The 20,484-nt window shown below is 39.7% G+C and overlaps 1 protein-coding gene across 1 annotated transcript in view; it reads right to left on the bottom strand.

The window, feature by feature from the left end:
- Positions 1–85: 85 nt before the first annotated feature.
- Positions 86–20,484, bottom strand: part of hydin (HYDIN axonemal central pair apparatus protein) — a 59,972-nt gene continuing 39,573 nt past the window's right edge. The window contains exons 75-93 of the mRNA XM_039600497.1: positions 20,205–20,405; positions 11,528–11,654; positions 10,946–11,111; positions 10,234–10,381; positions 9,915–10,122; positions 9,587–9,808; positions 8,378–8,547; positions 6,981–7,179; positions 5,959–6,111; positions 5,707–5,877; positions 5,367–5,476; positions 5,013–5,235; positions 3,320–3,529; positions 3,032–3,195; positions 1,920–2,070; positions 1,614–1,844; positions 1,264–1,488; positions 768–1,049; positions 86–539 (exon numbers count right to left, since the gene is read on the bottom strand). Coding sequence (XP_039456431.1) covers positions 330–539; positions 768–1,049; positions 1,264–1,488; positions 1,614–1,844; positions 1,920–2,070; positions 3,032–3,195; positions 3,320–3,529; positions 5,013–5,235; positions 5,367–5,476; positions 5,707–5,877; positions 5,959–6,111; positions 6,981–7,179; positions 8,378–8,547; positions 9,587–9,808; positions 9,915–10,122; positions 10,234–10,381; positions 10,946–11,111; positions 11,528–11,654; positions 20,205–20,405 — 3,571 coding nt within the window. The 3' untranslated portion in view covers positions 86–329. The remainder of the gene's footprint in view (positions 540–767; positions 1,050–1,263; positions 1,489–1,613; positions 1,845–1,919; positions 2,071–3,031; positions 3,196–3,319; positions 3,530–5,012; positions 5,236–5,366; positions 5,477–5,706; positions 5,878–5,958; positions 6,112–6,980; positions 7,180–8,377; positions 8,548–9,586; positions 9,809–9,914; positions 10,123–10,233; positions 10,382–10,945; positions 11,112–11,527; positions 11,655–20,204; positions 20,406–20,484) is intronic.

Here is a 20,484-nt window from a genome sequence, read left to right as displayed (position 1 = left end):
CTGGACCTATCAGTGGACCACATGTACTGTTCAAATGAACTCATGATTCCCCCCATGTGGTAATAAATGTGCAGTAACAGGCATCTCCAAGTTTTCTTTGCAGGATTTATTCAGTCAGTTGTTAAATATTTATTGACAGGTTTGTCAGCTAATTACTTGAATCACACAATACACAAGGAAATATTCTGGATTTTGGCAATAAAATATTAATAAAGCTTCAGATAAGTCACTTGTCAGCAGATGCAACTGGACCATCGTACAATCTGGCAATCAAGGACTTTTTCATTGCACTCATGTTTGCATCTCTGTCCTTCTATATTTGCACGTTTCTATAATAACTCGGGGCGGTGGCCCTTCAGGTAACAGACCCATGAGTAGGGCTTCCTGTGGCCCTCAGAGCACTGACTGGAGATGGTCAAGGTGCCAAACCACGGCCCTGGAGAGCCATCTGGAGGAGCCTCAAAGGACACCTGGATGTTCTGAATCTCTTTGGATTTGATGCTTCCCCCTCCTTTGACTGTAAAATTGTGGTTGTCAACCTATAGGTTTAAACAAGGTTCAGGTTATATCAAATGAAAATAAGCTGTGCTATTAAGTGAAGCACATATATTAAACTGAAACATTTTATCAATGTTAAAAAGAAAAGATGCTAAAGTGAAAGTTGTATCAAAGAGAAGCAGTAGTCAGTTGAAACATAGACAGGGTTGCACAATTCTGCAATCTGTTCCAGGCTAAATATGTTTTATGGTGTTCTACTTGGTCTTTACCAGAAAAGAGAAAGGTGTGGTTTGCAGGAACACATTCTTGAAGGGGATGATGATGTTCCCACCGGATTTAATGCTGAACGGGCCCTGAGACTGGGGGGGCAAGCATAACCCGTGTAAGGGAAATATGTATTCTCCACCAACTCCTGAAGACAGGCTGAGCTGGCCTTTCACTTCTCCCAGTTGAGAAGGCTCAAAACAGACGTCCACGCTGGCCTCTGAGCCCGCGTGGAAACCCGGAGTTACACTCACATTCTTGTCCACGATAAAGTCTGGGTAATCAGTCTGGAGGAGAGAGATAACACGAGAAAATTCCAGTTTAAAACTGACAGAAAGATGCAGACACTGAGTTGTGTGTTGACAAATTATAAAGAACACATAAAAAGGTGTCATAAGAAGTGATGAAGTCTGACACTGAACACATATAAAGTCTTCCTAGCATGAATGTATACAAAGACAGAAGAGGGCTATTTCTTCTTCTTTGTTTTGTTTTTTTTACCTTACAGAAGTATGAGGTTTTGAAGCGGGCGTAGTTGATAAACTTTACAGTGACGGTGTGGCTGCGTCCCAGTAAAGCGTTAAAGTGCACAGTTTTCTCTGGTGCTGGAGGCAGAGCTCTGAGAAGCAGATCGTAGTGGAAGTGGCCCAGCTCACTGCTGAACAAAGTTAGACGTGCTGTAGACTCGCCTGCTTGCAGAGGCTTGTACTCGAAAGGCAAAACACCCTAAAAGGAAAGGCAGACATTCACAGACAGTGCCAATAAGAGTTTATTTATGGAAACAGTTTGGGGTTTTTTTGTGTTTGTTTGTTTGTTTTCCAAGTATGATGGAAGACATATTCAGTATTCACCTTGGACTGCCCTGGCACCGTGTGATGAGGTGGGACAATGATATCACGGCTTTTACAATCAGTGGTGAGGCAGGAAGCTGTGGTCAGGGGGTTCTCTACTTGAACAGTGGCTGAGGCCGCCCGGCGAACTGGTGTCACTAGCTCGATGGTGGACAGGACTCCTGAAGACGTGGCTTTGAAGGTAACGAGGTAGAACAAGTACTCACTTGTCTCATGGTTACGAAATGTCACCTAAAGAAAAAGATCAAAGGATGTCATGATGGGTAAAAAATGTCAGATCTGGAAATGTGTAATGTTTGATCAAACCTTGGTGTTAAACTGTCCCTCTGTATATGTAAAGAAAGACATTTCATAGTCCCTGTTAGCATGGGCGGGGACATCGATGAACTTGATGCCCCTGAGGGAAACTGTAGCATCTGGTTTATCAGGCTTCACTATCTCTAGCTGCACAAGGAACCTGAGAACACAGATGAGAACATTCATGACTTGACTGAGATCATTTCCTTCACTTTACTTTTTATTAAAGCGCTAGAATATTTAAAATTTCTATTTTCATTTCACCCAGCTAGTTTTTATCTCTGGGTCAGTTTAGGCAGCATACACATAGTAAAAAAAACTAGCTGGTAAAGACAGTGGTATATTTAGCTGCTAAATATTTAATAACTGATTTATAATGTTGGCAACATACAATTTAAAGCAGGAGAAAAAAAAAGTATATCTTATTTTTTACACTTGAATCTGTCAGTTACTGCTGCATGAACAAGGCATGGCAGAGATTTAGGAGACATTTGTGCACTCGTGTCACTTTATTTGGAAATGCAGACAAAGATGTGATAAAAACTTATACCAAGCCACCTGGGACCTCCAAACTAAAGGAGACACGCAATATCAGCAGCAACAAAATTTCAATTTCAATTTTTGGCGTTAGGTTCTTTTCAACATTCTGTGACTTCTGTGGCAGGAATTTCAACAAATATGGCTGAAGAAAAAAGAGAATGCAAGGATGATGATGCTGAATTTGGACCTTATTCTGACAGTAATCATGCCTCAAGAAGTTTTAATAGCAGCCCATTTCTTATTTTGATGTTTTGCATTTGTTTGTTAGTTTGAAGCGGTTGTTTGTGTTTGTTCTGATCAATGCAATTATATTAATAACCTGCAAAAACACATTTTACCTTATTAAAGTTTTATTACACATAAATAAACAATATTTGGTGGTGCCATTAACAAACTTCTCCTGTTAGTAAATTAGCTGAATATCATCTCTTGACTTTGTGCTAACCTTGCAGATTCAGCATGTCATATTAAAATGAACTGACTGTGCCCGTGCTTAGAAAACAGTGCAACTTCCCCATAAATATAACCACACCTTTCAGTGTTTTTGCCCTGATTAGTAAATGTGGTCTTAAGTGTTTTACCGCTGTTGCCTAGAGAGCCAGTTGTGCACAGGGAGCAGCACGGCGTGGCTAGTTTTTGCCGGCAGCTCGTGCACAATAGTGTCCTCTGCCTTAGGAGGATCAGCAGTTCCCTGCAAAGAGTACAGGATGCCTGTCCCATCAGGAAAAGCAAAAAAGACTGATCCCTGAGGCAAAAGGAAGGAGAAATGTACAATTTTCAGGGATTAAATCCATTTAATCAATCAATCATATTTACATACAGCATGTCATATTAAACTCAGTGCCACTAAAATGGCATTGCTCCTCTACCTGATGTTTTTTTCCAGAAGCAGTCATGGTCATAGGTCGGTAGGTGATTGTGAATGCTGTGTTCTGGTGGGGCTCGAAGTTCACAGAGAGTGCAGCACTCCAGTGCTCACCCTCAATGACAGGTGCGATGCTGCAACACTGGTTTGTGGGGTTGAGCACAGACAGGGTCTGAGTGTGAGAGCCACGAACTGGGCAAACAAAATTCACCACCTGCACACAGAGAGATGGCAGCAACGGTTCAGTGACAGACAGCTCAAAGGCACTGACATTACAAAGAACAGATGATGTGTGAAGTTTAAACTTCTGATGTCAAAACATAATCTTCCCACATCTGAGCTACATCTGCTGATATGAGAAATTAATTCCTGTGTTATGGTAAAAAAATTAGATTATCTTCAACTCATTCTCTAGATAGACTTCTTGTAGCCATTAGTGTTACTGAGCTAATTGAAGCCAAGTAATATTTTTTAAAAACTCTTATATATGTTTCACATCGCCTGATGTTGACCTCTAACCATCCCTACAATTTGAAACACTGACAGTCTTCTTTACTACTGTGTCTGTCAGATTTGTATTGTTGATTGTCATTTATGCTTAGAAATATCTACTCATATATGCTTAGAGGTGTATAATCGATTGTGTAGTGATAGGATGTGTGATCCTTAATAGTCTGCAAAGGCTTTATGTGCATTCCAGAGTGCTCTGGCATTCACACCCACATCCTGGGAGCATGGGAGAGGGCATACCTTCTCTTATTGTTTGTGTTAGGATAAACGTATCTATATCTGTTTTACTCTGTTTAGATGAACTGCTGGACTTCCAGACCAGCAGGTTTAGGGAAGTCTTTATGGGGTCACACTCTGACACCCCCCACACACACACACGCTTACAAAATGCACAGGCAAGGTACTCTTTGTGTGTATGTAGACGTCATATGTTAATGAACCTATGTATATTCATGTAACCTCAATAAAAGAGCAGTGTTACGGGGGAGCAGACGAGAGAAACTGGGGTCAAGCGAAGGGACGGCGTTTGTCCAGTTCTCTCCCGTGCACGAGAAACATAAAGAACTTTGCCTACTCGTGTCTTGCTTTGCTGTGTAATTACATTGTCTTCAACGGTCCAGCAAATAGGCTTAAGCTACAAACCTATCAGTGTCATTATCTGGTTTCAATTAGTTCATTTACATATTAGTATTATCTGTTTTTTTCCACATTTTCTTAATAGATATGATGTAGCCAATGCTGAATTTATTGACTGGTTACTGGAAACACTGTCCCAAGTGAGTGAGCAGATCTTTATTAGAAACCTGAGAGTATGCCATGCCATGTGGTTATTTAAAATAATCAAATGGAAACAGAAATGCATTGTTAGTTTACTGAATACATACAGCACTGCTGCTCTGCACGTGATTACAGAAAGGTAAGATTACTGTTCTCTCACTTCTAACTTAATAGCACAAATAATACATCACTTACACACGTAAGTCAGGGGTTTTTAAAAGTTAGATCGCATACATGCATCATGTAAATATGACATTCTCATCCTCACTGTTCTTCAAAAGCATTCAGTTAACCTGAAATAGCTCTTAACAAGTAACTATCCAATGATCAAATCAGTTTTTTTGTTTTGTTTTGTTTGTTTACTATATTACTCAACACTGTATTTGTCTGAAAAGGTGCTTCAGTCAAACCTCTCTGCTAGTGGAGGTGGCGATGCAGGAGCCAGTGACAGTGACGGTGAGGGGTGAGGAGGAACCCTCCACAAAGCAGGACAGGTTTTCATATCTTGTGTCATTACGCAGCTCCACAGGGGCAAACATCACTTGAAAGGGAACTTCCATCCCTGGGTTGATAAATCCTTTTAATGGCACAATGGACAACTCTGCAGGAAAATCCTCTGTTTTCCAGTTAAACCTGTAAGAAGGTGGATTGAAAAGTAAAAAGCAAATAGGAGGATATAATCCTGTGCATGTGACACCTGATTGCAATAACACAATACTGTGTGTCTGTGTGGAGATTTGTTTGCTGGTAGCGTCTAACCTTACCTGGCACTACTGTCTCCAGTATTTGTCATGACAATCTTCTTCTTGACCTGGCAGTGCTGGACCACAGCTCCAAAGGAAAGGCAGTCCTGGTCCAGCTGAACTTCGACACCCTGGTAGTTTTTTGTGAATTATGTTAACGGTAATCGTTGTTATAAGATCATAGCATTCAGTTTAATTCATATTAGCAATACAGTCTATAGTCAGAACTTTTTTAAAGGAAGTCTGAAGGAAAGGTTTATTAAAAAATATTTTATGTGACAATTTACTCCTGATTAGAAGCTGGTGCTGATCAAGAGACATAAAGAAACAGATCATCTGTCTCACAGTGAAATTTATGTACCTGGCAAGAGCCTTGGATGGTCAGCAGGGGTTGGATCAAGCCTAAACAATTTGCCTGCAGCTCAGCAGTGAAGGGACGAATGCGCTGATGAGGTGAGAAATGGATCTGAACATTACATGACCCGCCAGTAGACTTCAGCTTCAGCTCACCTTCTGGACTGAAAGACAGATCCTGGGAGAGAGGGTGACATGAAGTGCTTCTCCAGTGGACTGCTGTTTATGTGTATCTTGCCTGTGTTGTCTGTCTGCATACCTTTTGATCAATTGGTGTATCTGTGCTGAGCATTAGGGTGCAAGAAAGGTCGATACTGCTGTGGTTTACTAGAACCACCTGTTTTTTCATCTTCTGACCCAGTTTCAGAGGTCCCAATTTCACCTTCTTCTGCCTTGGATGCTCAACTTCCAGCTAGGACACAAAGTCAGGATATGATATTAAAAACATACTGATTTTGATACATTTTATAGTCAAATTATGAAGCCAGTGGACATGAGAGCATCTTCACATTGGATCCAGGTTTTTGAAAATCTGATATCAATAAAATTATTAAATATGTAGCTTGATTTTATAAATGCTACATGTGTTCAAGTTGCTTTTTTCAAACATATAATACAGTTAAATGCTATATTGATATAACCCTATATTAGATCTAAAAGATGCCTTTTAATCCATCCATAACCACTGTGAGGTGGGTATTCAATCTATGTTCTAGGTTTAGGTCTCTCAGGTCAGCTGACAAGCTGCTCCTGGAGGTACCCAGGTCCAAGAGAAAGCTCAGAGGGGACAGGGCCTTCTCTATTGCTGCTCCTAATCTGTGGAACAATCTGCCCCAGCACATTAGAGAGGCCCCTTCACTGTCCACTTTTAAAACATGTCTTAAAACCCATTTTTACTCTTTGGCTTATGACACAGTCTGACCCTGATTTTATTGTATTAAATGTAATTCTAATTATCATTTTATACTATTTTATTATTTTTTTGCTATTTGTGCTAATTTTATTATTTTAAATATCATTTTAATTATCATCTAATTTTTTTTATATTTTTTCTTTATTTTATGTTATTTTTATTTTTTTTTAACTTGTTCAGTGTATTATTTCTGGCATGTCAAGTGTACAGCACTTTGTGTTCAGCTGGGGGTTGATCTGAAAGTGCTATATAAATAAATTGCTTGCTTGTTTGCTATGTTAACTGAAGACATTCTTATTTAAACTGGCCAAGTTGACCAAAAACCTAAATATAGTTGTTGAGTCCGGCACATGCACAGTGATTCTCACCTTCATCTCGATGCCCTGCCCCAGTATCTCCACCTGTTTTGTGACACAGCTGTTTAAGATGAAGGTGAGCTTCTCGTGATACTGACATGGCTCACGAGGATAAAAGGTGAATGGTATCTCTTTTACACCACCAGGTGACAAAATATCTGCATGGAAGTCCATCTCCAAGAAAGAAGTGTTCTTGAACTGGCACTGGATGCTGAGGAGTACAGACAGGAATCTAATTTTAGACTCTCAAAATCTCATTTATTCTGATTATAGTAACAACTGAGTCGTGGAGAGAAACAGAACTGAGGCATCCTGCTGAAGGCACAAGCTTTGAAGGATCAGATTCTGTGAGTCAAATTTTTGTTTATCTACACAGCAACGTGCTGTTCTCAGAGTTACCTGACACAAAAAAACAAAAATTTGAATGAAACTAGAGCCTGACTGATATATTGGTGGCGTCACTATCAGTGATATTAGCGATATGCTAGTATTTGTATTTGGGACGAATGATAAACACAAATTAAAAAGTAAAGAAGAGGCAGGAGAAACATCCTCTACGATGTTCTGAGTGTTGATTTTGCAAAGTTTGTCAAACAGAAATAAACTATGCAACATCAAAATCTGCAGTTTCCCAGTGGCAACATATAAACTGCAACAAATACAACAACCGGCTGATTCGAGCAGAGTGTAAATGAGTAATCCATGGTTTGCTGCAGCAGTTAAAAAAGAAGCTTATTTTTAAACTGCGACACTGAAAAAATGCTGAGTAAAAATTCGAAATTGAATTAAAAGTAATTTATCAATCAGGCTCTAAATGATCCTCTTGTTTCTGGACCTTCTGTGTGATGTTACTTCCTGTTGTAGGAAGCCTGGGACAAGATTATGTGACAGTGAGCTGCAACCACCATGAAGGGCTGACACAGTCATTAAGTTACTGTAATCAACTGTAAAGTGTGTGAATGTGCACATGTTTGAGTGTTACAGTCATGCACTGTTGCTGCCTTATATGAAAATAATTAAAGATCTGCTTCATGCAAAGTTACAGCAGTGTCTCCCTCTTCTTCCCACGCATCATGCAGAGTTGGCCAGGACAGGATCAGCCAACGAGCCAGATAAGAGTAAAACCAGTAACATCATTTGAATGTTTGAAGAACCTTGAATCCTTGAAAAACTGGAATTCAAACAAGAACTGTTTAACATTAAGTTACCATAAATCCAGAAATATCAAATGTCAGTTACCTCACATTTTAAAATAAATCTGTTCTGCTTTGATGATATTTGCAGCAAAACATTATGTGTTAATATAATATTAATATTACATATTATATCATATTATATTAATAAATATGAGAACTCTAATTCACTAATTCATAAAAAATCATGCTTATGGTTCTGTGACTTAAACACACCTGATGTCCCTTTTGCCGTTGTTCCTTAACACTAGAGTCTGAGCTGCCGGTTCCATACCAGGACAGTACAAGAAGCACTTCCCGAAGTTAAGCTTGGTAGAAGAGAATTCGAGACTGGGTGCTACAGCCTTGCCTTTTATATCAAAGGCAAATATTGGCCCACGTTTCACCTGATGAGATGAATCAAGAAGAAATTTACATCAGAAAGGGGAAACGGAAATGCCCAGAAAGTAGAATTCAATAATTATTATCTTTCACACCTAGGGCTGGGCCATATCATACCGTTCACGGTAATACCAGTATAATGTTAGGCAACGATAAGAAAATAAAATGTCGCGATAGAATATGGGTAAAACGTGCATGCGCAGTGCCTTTGTTTTCATACGCACATGGCAGAAAAAGCATGGCGGCGACGGAGAATGAGAAGGGCGAAAGCGGATCAATGAATGACAGATGAACCAGAATTGGTTTGTAAAAATGCTGCAACTTCAGTGATGTGGAACTGGTTTGGCTTTCATCCGTCAGATACACACCAAAGCACATTTTTTGGTAGAGCATGCAAGCGGGCCGTCATTATTACTGTGTTTTTCGGAAAATAAGTCGCTCTTAAAATCCTTTGATTGTCTGAAAAATCGACAGTGCCCCTTATAATCCTGTGCGCCTTATGTATGTATTCTGGTTGTGCTTACAGACCTCAAACCGATTTTATGTGGTACACGGCGCTCGAAAATCTGTCCAAAAATGTCTTAGTACAACTTTGATAAGCTACAAAGCCACACCGCTTGATGGATTGTGGGAGCATTACGGCCACCGTAGGCAGGAGCCTCGCCGAGTGATACGTACTGTGCTTCAACATAATATTACCGCAGTGTATAACCTCCTTTTAATTTTTGTGGATATTATACATGGTTATGCTCAGGATATGTCAGCCAATTTCCACTGGAAATGCCTTTTGGTTAAACTGTCAGCAAGGAAACAAAAAAAACATCACACAATACTCAGATAGAAAGACTTAGTTCTAAAAGATGATCTATTTTTATGGTATAACAATAACTGCTAATGAAAATGATAACTTCATCCAAACTGCCTACATGTACATGAGCTTGTCTTAAAAGAGAACTACAAGCATGATGTTTTCCTTTAGACTTAAAAGCCTCGCTGATCCTTTAAAGCATGTTATCTCTGTAAAAATCCACACTAGCCTATTACCTTGATATTTAGTTTGATGTCTTTGAGGTTGGAAATGCACCCTGGGAAAAAACACAGTGAAGACTGCAGCTGCTTCCCAGCATCGATGGCAGCATTTTGTGTTTTTGTGACTAAGTGGTGTTGCAGTGCTTTGGGACCCGTTAGTTCAAAGTTCACTTCCAGGATGAATTTTGACAGATTGGACACCAGAAAAGTAAAAGTGGATTGCTCTGAAATCCCCACCTGTACAGACACACACACAGGAAGCTCTAAGCTGTCATGTAAAGGAAGGTGACTGTACATATATACATATGAATATTTTTTGTCTGTATCATCAAACTGTGCCGACCTCCCCAAAGTCCAGAGTTTCTTGGTGGTTGGGGGAAATCATTTTGAGGCCCCCCTCTGGCTTCTCAACTTGTACAGAAGTGCTTAGGGTGAAACAATCAGCCTTGATGATCAGTGTGAGTGGCTCTGACTTCTTCTTCACCCTCAGAACCACTTTGAAACTCACATAACCTTCACAGGAAGGTGTGAACGACACCAATAACGGCAACCTGCACAAAACAACAACAATTATCTGATGCAGTTTTCTCTTAGACTTTCTATAACATGCCATTGGGGAGCATATTTCATCGTTATCTAATGAAGATTATAGAGTCATTAACCTGTTTTTGGGTGCCACTGTGCAGGTCATGGGCTCCAATATGAGCCTCGATTGCTGGTCTTCACAGAAAAGAGATGAAGGAACCACAGAGAACTGGAAGGGCTCGTCCTCTTCATTCACAAAATTAACTGCCTGTTCCACTTTTTGTCCTTTAAGAGTACATGGAAAAAATTCAAAGTAATCTGTATCAGAATGTGATAGATTCATTTATTCTTAAAAAAAAACCTATTGTGGCAACACATCTGCCATTAACACCATCCTATCATTAGAGACAGTATATTTACTAATCTTAAGGCATAAACTGAAAGAGAAGCTGTGTTGGAAGTGGGTTGCAAAGCAGCTTGCAGATGCACACCAACCGTGGGTAGGCTAAAGCAACTTAGGTAGCATGCCCTGTGTGAGAGCTGCCAATTGGATTTGTGAAGGGCATTCGTAGAGCCATCAGCTGATGCAGGCAGGGACTGAGTTGGCAGAGCAGGACATCATCATACCTGCAGTAAATCTATGCTCAATTGCAAGATTGTATTGAATGACATGTATTCTTTATTGCATTTCATTAGCCAAGCTTAAGATTAAATAGATCGCAAAAGATATATACAGTTGAAGACAAAAATCCCTCTAATCTCACCATCAAAAGAAGCAAATATGCACAAGGTATAAGTATCAGGGATTATTTGAACTTTTGCATTTGTATATATTAAAACTGCATTTACCAATAAGCAGTTCCCCAAAGTCAAAGTGAGGTCTGTCGAGATAGGTGATTGGTTCTCTAGCAGTCCCCACACACAGGAAGGGAACAGACAGCGATAGAGTGTCAACCATGAAGGTCCAGAAGGACTCCACTGCATCCAGCTGCTTGGCAACATACTCAAAACACACCTGCAAACAAAGCAGACAAAACAGGTTCAGAGGTGGCCAAGACTCATTTATGAAAACAGACGAGTTACCGGAGCTCAAATTGCCCAAAAAATTAATGGTGGTTCTGATAGAAAGGTATCAGAATACCCAGTGCATCACAGTTATTTGGTATTTTCATGGCAAAAGAGAGGTGGTGGTGGTGGTGGGGGTGAGGGTAGATATCAGGCAGGTGGTCATAATGCTATATACTGTTACTTCAAGAAAAACTAGTGGAGTGAGTGAGATGAATAAAGACAGATAAAGGTAAAAAAAGAGAACCAAAGACTTACTAATGGAGAAAACAAAATCAAGATGGGAATGAGGTAGCACACTCTGTGAGATACTTTACAACGAAAAGACCATCATTGTTATGGAGGGTGCACTCTGTCTATTCTTACTTCGGCTTTGTTCCCAGGGGGAATGACGCCAGATGGAACGAGACAGTGGAAATGGCTCCTACTTTTGTCCTCACACCTCCATTTGAATGAGTAGGGCTTACTGGTTGGATTCACCACACTAAAAGACCTAAAGAGTATCGAGAATAGAAATATTTTCCTGCTATTATTTGCTGCTATTTTTATAATCATCATTAACATTTCAGTGTTAATAGTGATGTTGCTTTCCTAGATGCATTCAGATGTTCAAACATATTGGTATTATATTAGCCTTTATTACAGGTCCAAAGAAGAACCATTTTAAATGGTTGAGTTGAATCTATAATTTAAATGTTATTAATGCTTTTATGATCTCTGTGTAGAGGGCAGAGACAGGGAAATACACTCTGTGCCAAAATGAGACAGGAAACGCGTCTGCAGAGCATGTTTTTGCAGAAGTGAAACTGAAGTCAGAGTTTAAGTGCAAGCCAAAGAGCAGGGTGTTATTCTGCATGTATCGTTGAGACACACACGCTTAGTTAGAGGGATCACTGATAGGGAAAGTTCAAATTGCTTTGCTTGGGGTTACTTTTAGACTATATTAGGAGGAGCAAACATATTGGCAGATCTGAGAAGGAAAACCTGTGTTATGAAAATGATTTTAATCTTTTACACATGATTGCATTTGAGCTTATTAAAGAGCTGTGGCTCCTGGTCACGTGAAGGTCAGAAGTGTAACGGGTGAGATGTGAGAGCATTTAAGGGCGAGACATATACATACAGACACCAATAGTGAGAGGTCATGACACGTACGCAGTACACAGCATGCACGCGCCCTCACGCGTGCACACACACACACACACACCATGGTAGATCTATTTTGGTAGGGCAGAAATGCAGAAGTGTGCCGACGTACTTAGAGGAAGTGCACCAGACGAGCGACACCAGACGAGCTGAGGGGAAGCACTGACCCGAAGACAATGTTCTTTAAAGCTATGTTAAAGTTCATGGAACATTTTGTGGTTTAAGTTGACGTAAGCTGTACTTTGTCTGTTTTTGCAAAAGAGGGGGCTTTGTTGTCTCAACCCTATAAAACCTTGTCTCATGATTGTAAGTTCAGTTCGACGCTGAAATCTGCACAGCGGTCGGACTCACACATGTGTTTATTAAAATACTGTCTAATTGCACACCGGACCGGATCTGTGGTTATTTATGGATTCTTCTCTCAACATTGAACCCTAACATTTGGGGGCTCGTTCCGGGGAGAGGGAATTGTGGTGTAGATGGAGAGATCCAGGGTCTGTGGTGATTAGATGGGCAGATACGAGTCAGTGGTCTGAAGTGAGAGACAAGCCGGCTTAAACAAAGGTAAGGCACATACCTGTTGAATTTTCCAAAATGTGCTAGATTGGACATGTCAAATTAAAGTCTACTCACTGAAAATTACTGGTGAATGTCTGTTTTTTAATTTTGGTGAAGTTTTCATGAAGTTTACCGGTTGAAGTAATGATAATGAAGTATAAGTGACAGTACTGAGTAATGAGAATAAAGGAATGAAAAGAGAATTAAAGCAGTTGGACTGCTAAGTGAACTCTTAGAATGATAGGGAATTTGGTCATTGTGTGGGTTCAAGTCCCATTGGTTATGCAACCCTTAAGAACTTTCTCGGAGGTGACGCTCCCTGCTGGATAGAGAAATCTATCCTTCACCTAGCGGCGACTAGGGATAGTTTCGGGCAACATTCGAGGAGGACTCGGGAATCTCCAAAACTGTTGAGGGTTGTCCTTAATCTTAATCCTGTTTTGGGTGTAGATTGTTGTTTCAAATTATTCTAAATTACTCTAGGACGAGGAGTCTGGGACCCTTAAGAAGCGCATAGCCCGGACGTTGCGATCCCTCCTCGATGTGGACGCGCATTGTTGACCTATCACAGAGTAGGGTTAGCTCGGTTTGGCTTGACCGTGGGGTACAGGGCATCCTGAGATAAGCCAGTGGTTGGACCACTTTACCGTTTGGAACGGTATTTGCGCTTTTTGGCTACGATAAATTTGGTTAGGGCATTAGCAATCGCCACCGTCAGGGACGGAATACTGGCTAAAATTGGTCGTAAAAAGTCAGGGACTTTATCGGTCGGACCGTTATGGGTAAATTTGTCGAAATTTATAGGATTTAAGAGGCCTAAAATCTGTGCAGTTGTAATTAAAGACGTCTGTAATATAAAATATGAGATCTATGAGTAGGATCAGCCTCTGTGTCAGCAATGCACAGCCGGATGTGCACTGATGGTGTGTGTAAATGCAAATGAGCAGTGGGGACGCGCAGAGAGGGTGGTTTCAATTTCGACAGAATTGAGCTTTTTGCTAAATGCCTGTATATAACAGGTTGGTTTTGCGTATTATGAGAGTGTAAATACAGTTTGAATATATTAGTGTGGATGTATAGTAAATGACTGAATTTTGATAGATGTATATTTCGTGAGCCATAAATGTTGGTGTGTTTTATTTTTCAGTTATGTGTGTGTGTGGAGAAGCGGGGTGTGAGACGATGAGAGGTTTCAGTTTTCTTTTTCTTTTTTCTTTTGACTTGCTCTTTCTGATCATGGAAGGCATGTCCAAAATACTCGTATGAAAGCGTATTTTGTGTGATTTTAACTGTGTGAATGCTGTCAGTATTTGATTTGAGTGACTGTGTGATTTGTCTGAGTAAGTGAAAAGGGGGAGTTTGAAAGAAAAGGCAGTGTGTGAGACGATTTATGGCGTCTGAAAGAGGTTAGAGCATTTCAAAGGGGTGTATGAAATAAAGGAGTGTGAAATATATTTCTTTTGTGATGTAAAATAGGAGGTTTAAAGTTTGCAAGTGCTTTTAATTCAAGAAACGCATGAGTGAGGTTATGATGTGTGAAAGAGCTCGGTTTAAATGTGTGTGAGTGAAATGAAGGTGTATTGTTTTTAGACTAAGATTTAGTAGAATAAAAGAGGGCCTGTAGACTATAAATACAAAGAAAAAACAAAGGAGTTAGATTAGTTTGAAGAACAGGAAATATGGCTCTGTGTACCGGGGCTGCAGCGACAGGAAATAGTGAACAGGAACTTTGCATGCCCATATATGGGAACTGAGTGTGTACAGGAAGAACACAGAGAGACAGATGAGGCCCATGAAGCAAATGAAGCCTTTAAGAAAAAATGAATATAATACTAATTATATGGTTTAGTGTGTCAATACAGGTGGGCGTCTTTCAACTTTGCAACCTTGAGTTCAGCAGCAGAAGAGCAGATTAACAGAATTGGGAGAAAATAAGCCAGTTTTGGCTCGAAATTGTGCAGCTTGATCTCACTTTGTCCCTGAAACTGAGAAGAAACTCAAGGGACAGTCAAGGACAGTTAATCGCCTGATGAAGACCGACAGAACATCGTGGACTTGAATACAGCAGGCAAACGACAGTGCCACTGATCCATTAACACTGATGACGACTGACGACACCAGCAGCAGCATGTAAGAGTAATGCAACATGTACTGTGAAAATACAGGCTGGACAGTTGAACAGTGGGATAAAGAATTGTGGAAGAGCACTGGACATTGAGTGATATTTTGCCATGCTGGGACTTAATCTAAAAGAAAGACTGTAAAGAAACAGAGAAGAAGACAACAGCTGAGTTGAGACTGTGTTTGCTGGAGCTTTGAAGCACGAACAGGACACTGTGAATGAAAAAGAGACCGGTGAGAGATGAAGCTGGACGAGTTTGACTCATGAGAATATAGGATATAATTGGATTGAAAATTGAAACCTGAACTCATGAATTGTTTAGGGATGTCCACCACAGCATAACAAAGAGGTAAACATTAGAAAAGGTGAGAATAATGAACGAAAATAATTGTCATTACCTTAATGAATAGAAAACACACATACAAATTGTTACATGTGAGATTATTTTTGAAATGGATCAGAAGTGAGATAGTTTGAATCTAAAGCTCAGTGGTGAAATGCATAAATTAAATATGAATATATAGGATGCAATGAAGAAACAGCTGACACGTAGTGTACATTAACATGAATACATCGCAAGGCAACGAAGAACTCAATGAATTAATTTAATGAAGAAGCAGTTTACACCCAATTAACATAAAATGCAAGGAAGAACACGCTTACATACATGGCATAATTGGTATTTTTGACGAGAGAAAAGAGAAATGGGTGGTTTAGTGGGTCGTTTAGGCACCAGTGATAATAATGAAAATGTTTTAGTTTGTTATTTTCAGGAGTAAAGCAGACCCGGACCAATTCTCCAGATGCAGGAGTCTGAAGAAATTACAGGTTAACATGAATGGATATGTTAAGGCAAGTTTCTGGTTGAATTGTTTACAGTGTCCAGGAACCTGACAGCAAGCCCTAACTGGTGGTGGAAGACCAGCAGGGCTGTGATTTAAGGTGGGGAAGTAAAATTTGGGTTAGTGATTGGGGGACGGAGAAAACTGACTCTTTAACTGGAGAATGGGAAAGTGTCTGTGAGACTGTGAAGCCATATATGCAAAATAGCACACACAAACATACGCAATGAAGATCGGCTTGCTACTTGTATGAGTGATAGAATGGTGTGAATGTTGAATAAAGTAGTTTAAAAGGGTGACTTAGGAGTGCTCTTGCACTGATTGATCACAACAAGTGATTAGTATAGGAAGAAAATGAAAATAATTGAATAATGTGATAAAGTTTAAACATGTATTTCTTTTGCCAAGTTAAATTGTTGAGATATGGCTGAGTATGGAAAAAGTTTGAGAGCTCGTGTGAATCTGGACAGAGGAGCTTGCTGTGTGTGTGTGTTTGAGGCCTTAAAGGAGGGGTAGATTGTTCAGAGGTGCAAATTTGATTAGGAGGTTTATAAATTAGTGTTGACACATTGTTGTAAGGTGTTAGGCTGAATCTGAGTATGGTAAAGTGCTTAACCGGGGTTATTGTTGTGTACGAAACGGTGTAGCTTTTGGCGAGGTTTTTAGTGTGTTGAATGGGTGAAATTTAAGATTGTTTCAGATTTTTGAGGCTGTTGTTTTATTTCCAGAGAGGGTGTTTGATTAAGACATGGATATGTCTGAGAGGGCCCCAAAAATTTTTGTAGTAGTAAGTGCACTCAGGAAAAAACCTGTCAGGTGATTTTGTTTTGTACTTTGATGAGCTAATAATCAGCTCTCTTTTTTCATTTTTGTTTTAAGCAGGCCTGGAAGACAGTGAACGGACGGCGTTGACAAAATTACCAAGTACGAAAATCAGGTGGGCATTACAGAATTATAATTGATTACAATCAGAGACTGAGTGGCGGCAAGTCTCTGTCTAAAAAATGATTGCAGCGTGTCAATCCAGTCAAAAGTATAGTGAACTATTTTCCTAAAAAGGAAAGCGAAATAAAACAAATGATTGAGCTCATTTTGCTGATGTGGAGCATCTGATGACGTGCGCAGAAGGCTGCAGATCAGCAAAAACATCAGGTGTGAATGCATGTGAGTGAATGCGAGTGATGGGACCAAGAGGGGAAATAAATAAAAGGTTGACAAATAGGAGGAGTGGAAGACTTAATTCTGGGGATGTGGATGTTTGTTTTGAGAAAATTATTTACTGGGGTTGGATTATGTTATTACATTATAGAATGCTAAATGCTAAAAGGGGAAACATTGTTTGATGAGATTCAAGTTACCATTAAGTGAGGTAACTCATGACTAATAACTGTGCTGTTTAAGTTTATTTTGGGTTATAACACAGGTTGGATCATAAGTGGGGAAATTGAGTATGAAATGTGAAGTTCTGGTTAACACACAGGTTTTGTTTCCAGGAAGTTCCAAGGATCCAGACTTTCCATGGAGCAACGATTTGGAGGAGATTTGACATGATGATTAAATTGATTTTGTTCCTTAAACACAGGTTTTCAGGGCTGGAGCAAAACACCGGAGAGGAGAATTGCTGAGCTGTTCTGAGAAATGAAATGACTAACCTTTTTTCCTTTTAATTGGTTAAGCTTGGGTGGAGCATTTTGAGTTTTTTGCCACATGAGATGTGTCAAAAAGAGAGGGGTTTTACTAGGATTTTATAATGATTGGGGTTGTTTGATAATCTAGATATAGTAAAACTGAGGATTTGTTAAAAGAAAGGAGTAAAATGAACTGAATTCTGTTTAGAAGATAAATTGCTGGTGTTAATAAGAAGTTGTACACCAAACTTAAAGGGAAACTGTGGGAATAAAGGATATGCTTTGGGGAAAATAGTGAAGATTTTATGAGTAGAAAATGTGGGATTTCTTTTTGATTTTTAGGATAAGTTGTCACAGTGACATAATGTTAGAATGTTGTTATAATGTAGGCTTTAGAAACAGATAGTAAATAGATTTATTTCTAGGGTAGAGGAGAGCTTTTATGAGGATGTTAAAAGTCTCGCTGACTCAAATGAATAATATTGGAGATTATGTAGAAATGATTTTTTCATACACATTGCATTTTTGTGCCTTTAACGGAGTTGTGGCTCAGAGAGTCGTCTCTTGAGGGTCACAAACTTTTGGTTAACGTTATGATTAGCCAATCTACTGTGAGAAGGACCTGAGTTTTGAAGGATTGCACACGCTTACAGACATATGGAGTTCATTAAGACACATGACAGTATTGATTCCAGGCAAAAGGCCTGAAATCCATTTAGCATTTAACTGAATAGGAGTTTCGTTTGTAACTAAACTGTGTGACATGTAAAATATTGAGATAACACAGGCAGCTCTAAATTAGTCCTCTTATATAAAATGCAGCTACAGAATAACGAACGCTTGTCGAAGTGACCGAGGTTTCTTTTTTGCTTTAAACCAGGTCCAAAGGGGGAAAGCTTATGTACTTTGGTTAAGACTGATAAAATATGATGACTGATAAAATATAAATTAGAAGGTACCATTACATTAAGAGCAGCAAAATGAAATAAAATGATATATTCAAACAGGTTATCACCCAGGAAATGGGAGCTCAAAATACAGTTAGAGTTCAGCTTTTAGCTATGATGAAGTTTATTTAGGAGCTATTGATAATGTGTTTACATGTAATGATTAAAGTGGTTGTTTTTATTATCCTTTTAGTAGAATAAGCCGTTATAATGATTTTCTTGATACATTTTCTTGTAATAGGTGACTTTAGATGAGAGGTAGGCCCTTGCAGCAGTGACAGTTTGTGTACAGGATGTGGGTGATCAGATAAGGAACAACAGGAAACGTATGACAGCAGTGCTGTAAGACTGTTAGAAAGCTGTAGATTGAGATGAGTGATGTTTAAGATTATATAGGAATAAAAGTCAAAAACCAAATACGAAATTAGGTTCATGTTTTAAGTAATAATAGGTTAAATCAAGTTTGAATAAGGAGAGCACTTGAGGTTTTCTATCCTTTACAGGAGAAGATTTCCACGAGAGAGGGACCAAGGACGAACCTGACTTTACCCATGGAGTGTTCTTAGGGGAAGCTGGCATTTCTAGAGAGGGTCAGAGTAATGTTATAAGTGTATGGTGACCCAAGAGAGGGAGTATCGAGAATAGAAATATTTTCCTGCTATTATTTGCTGCTATTTTTATAATCATCATTAACATTTCAGTGTTAATAGTGATGTTGCTTTCCTAGATGCATTCAGATGTTCAAACATATTGGTATTATATTAGCCTTTATTACAGGTCCAAAGAAGAACCATTTTAAATGGTTGAGTTGAATCTATAATTTAAATGTTATTAATGCTTTTATGATCTCTGTGTAGAGGGCAGAGACAGGGAAATACACTCTGTGCCAAAATGAGACAGGAAACGCGTCTGCAGAGCATGTTTTTGCAGAAGTGAAACTGAAGTCAGAGTTTAAGTGCAAGCCAAAGAGCAGGGTGTTATTCTGCATGTATCGTTGAGACACACACGCTTAGTTAGAGGGATCACTGATAGGGGAAAGTTCAAATTGCTTTGCTTGGGGTTACTTTTAGACTATATTAGGAGGAGCAAACATATTGGCAGATCTGAGAAGGAAAACCTGTGTTATGAAAATGATTTTAATCTTTTACACATGATTGCATTTGAGCTTATTAAAGAGCTGTGGCTCCTGGTCACGCTTGAAGGTCAGAAGTGTAACGGGTGAGATGTGAGAGCATTTAAGGGCGAGACATATACATACAGACACCAATAGTGAGAGGTCATGACACGCACGCAGTACACAGCATGCATGCACGCCTCCCTCGCACGTGCACGCACACACACACACACCATGGTAGATCTATTTTGGTAGGGCAGAAATGCAGAAGTGTGCCGACGTACTTAGAGGAAGTGCACCAGACGAGCGACACCAGACGAGCTGAGGGGAAGCACCGACCCGAAGACAATGTTCTTTAAAGCTATGTTAAAGTTAATGGAACATTTTGTGGTTTAAGTTGACGTAAGCTGTACTTTGTCTGTTTTTGCAAAAGAGGGGGCTTTGTTGTCTCAACCCTATAAAACCTTGTCTCATGATTGTAAGTTCAGTTCGACGCTGAAATCTGCACAGCGGTCGGACTCACACATGTGTTTATTAAAATACTGTCTAATTGCACACCGGACCGGATCTGTGGTTATTTATGGATTCTTCTCTCAACATTGAACCCTAACAAGAGTCAACCGAGAGCATGAAACATTCCGCGTTACACTGACAGAGATAGAAGTTCTAACCTTACATGCTATTACCTTGTTGATGGCACAGACAAACCAATGGCATGAATCTCCAAAATTCTGGTGTTTGGGTCCAGAGGGCCACTGAATTCAGAGTTACGACGGTTCCCACTGATGTAGTCTGAATCTTCCAGGTCAAAGTGGAATTGGGGCAAAAGGCTGCGGCCACACACTGAGATACACGGGGCCTGTTCCCCATCCTGCAAGTTCTGAATACTGGAAGAAATGTGCATACTCACAAAAAGGAAAGAAAAGCGTCCAAACCATTGATGCCATTTTCAAAAAACTTGAAGAA

The sequence above is a fragment of the Oreochromis aureus genome, linkage group 16 (genome assembly GCF_013358895.1).
Source record: "Oreochromis aureus strain Israel breed Guangdong linkage group 16, ZZ_aureus, whole genome shotgun sequence".
Lineage (NCBI taxonomy): Eukaryota > Metazoa > Chordata > Actinopteri > Cichliformes > Cichlidae > Oreochromis > Oreochromis aureus.
Note: the sequence above shows the minus strand (reverse complement) of the source record. Positions and strands in the feature narration are given on the sequence as shown.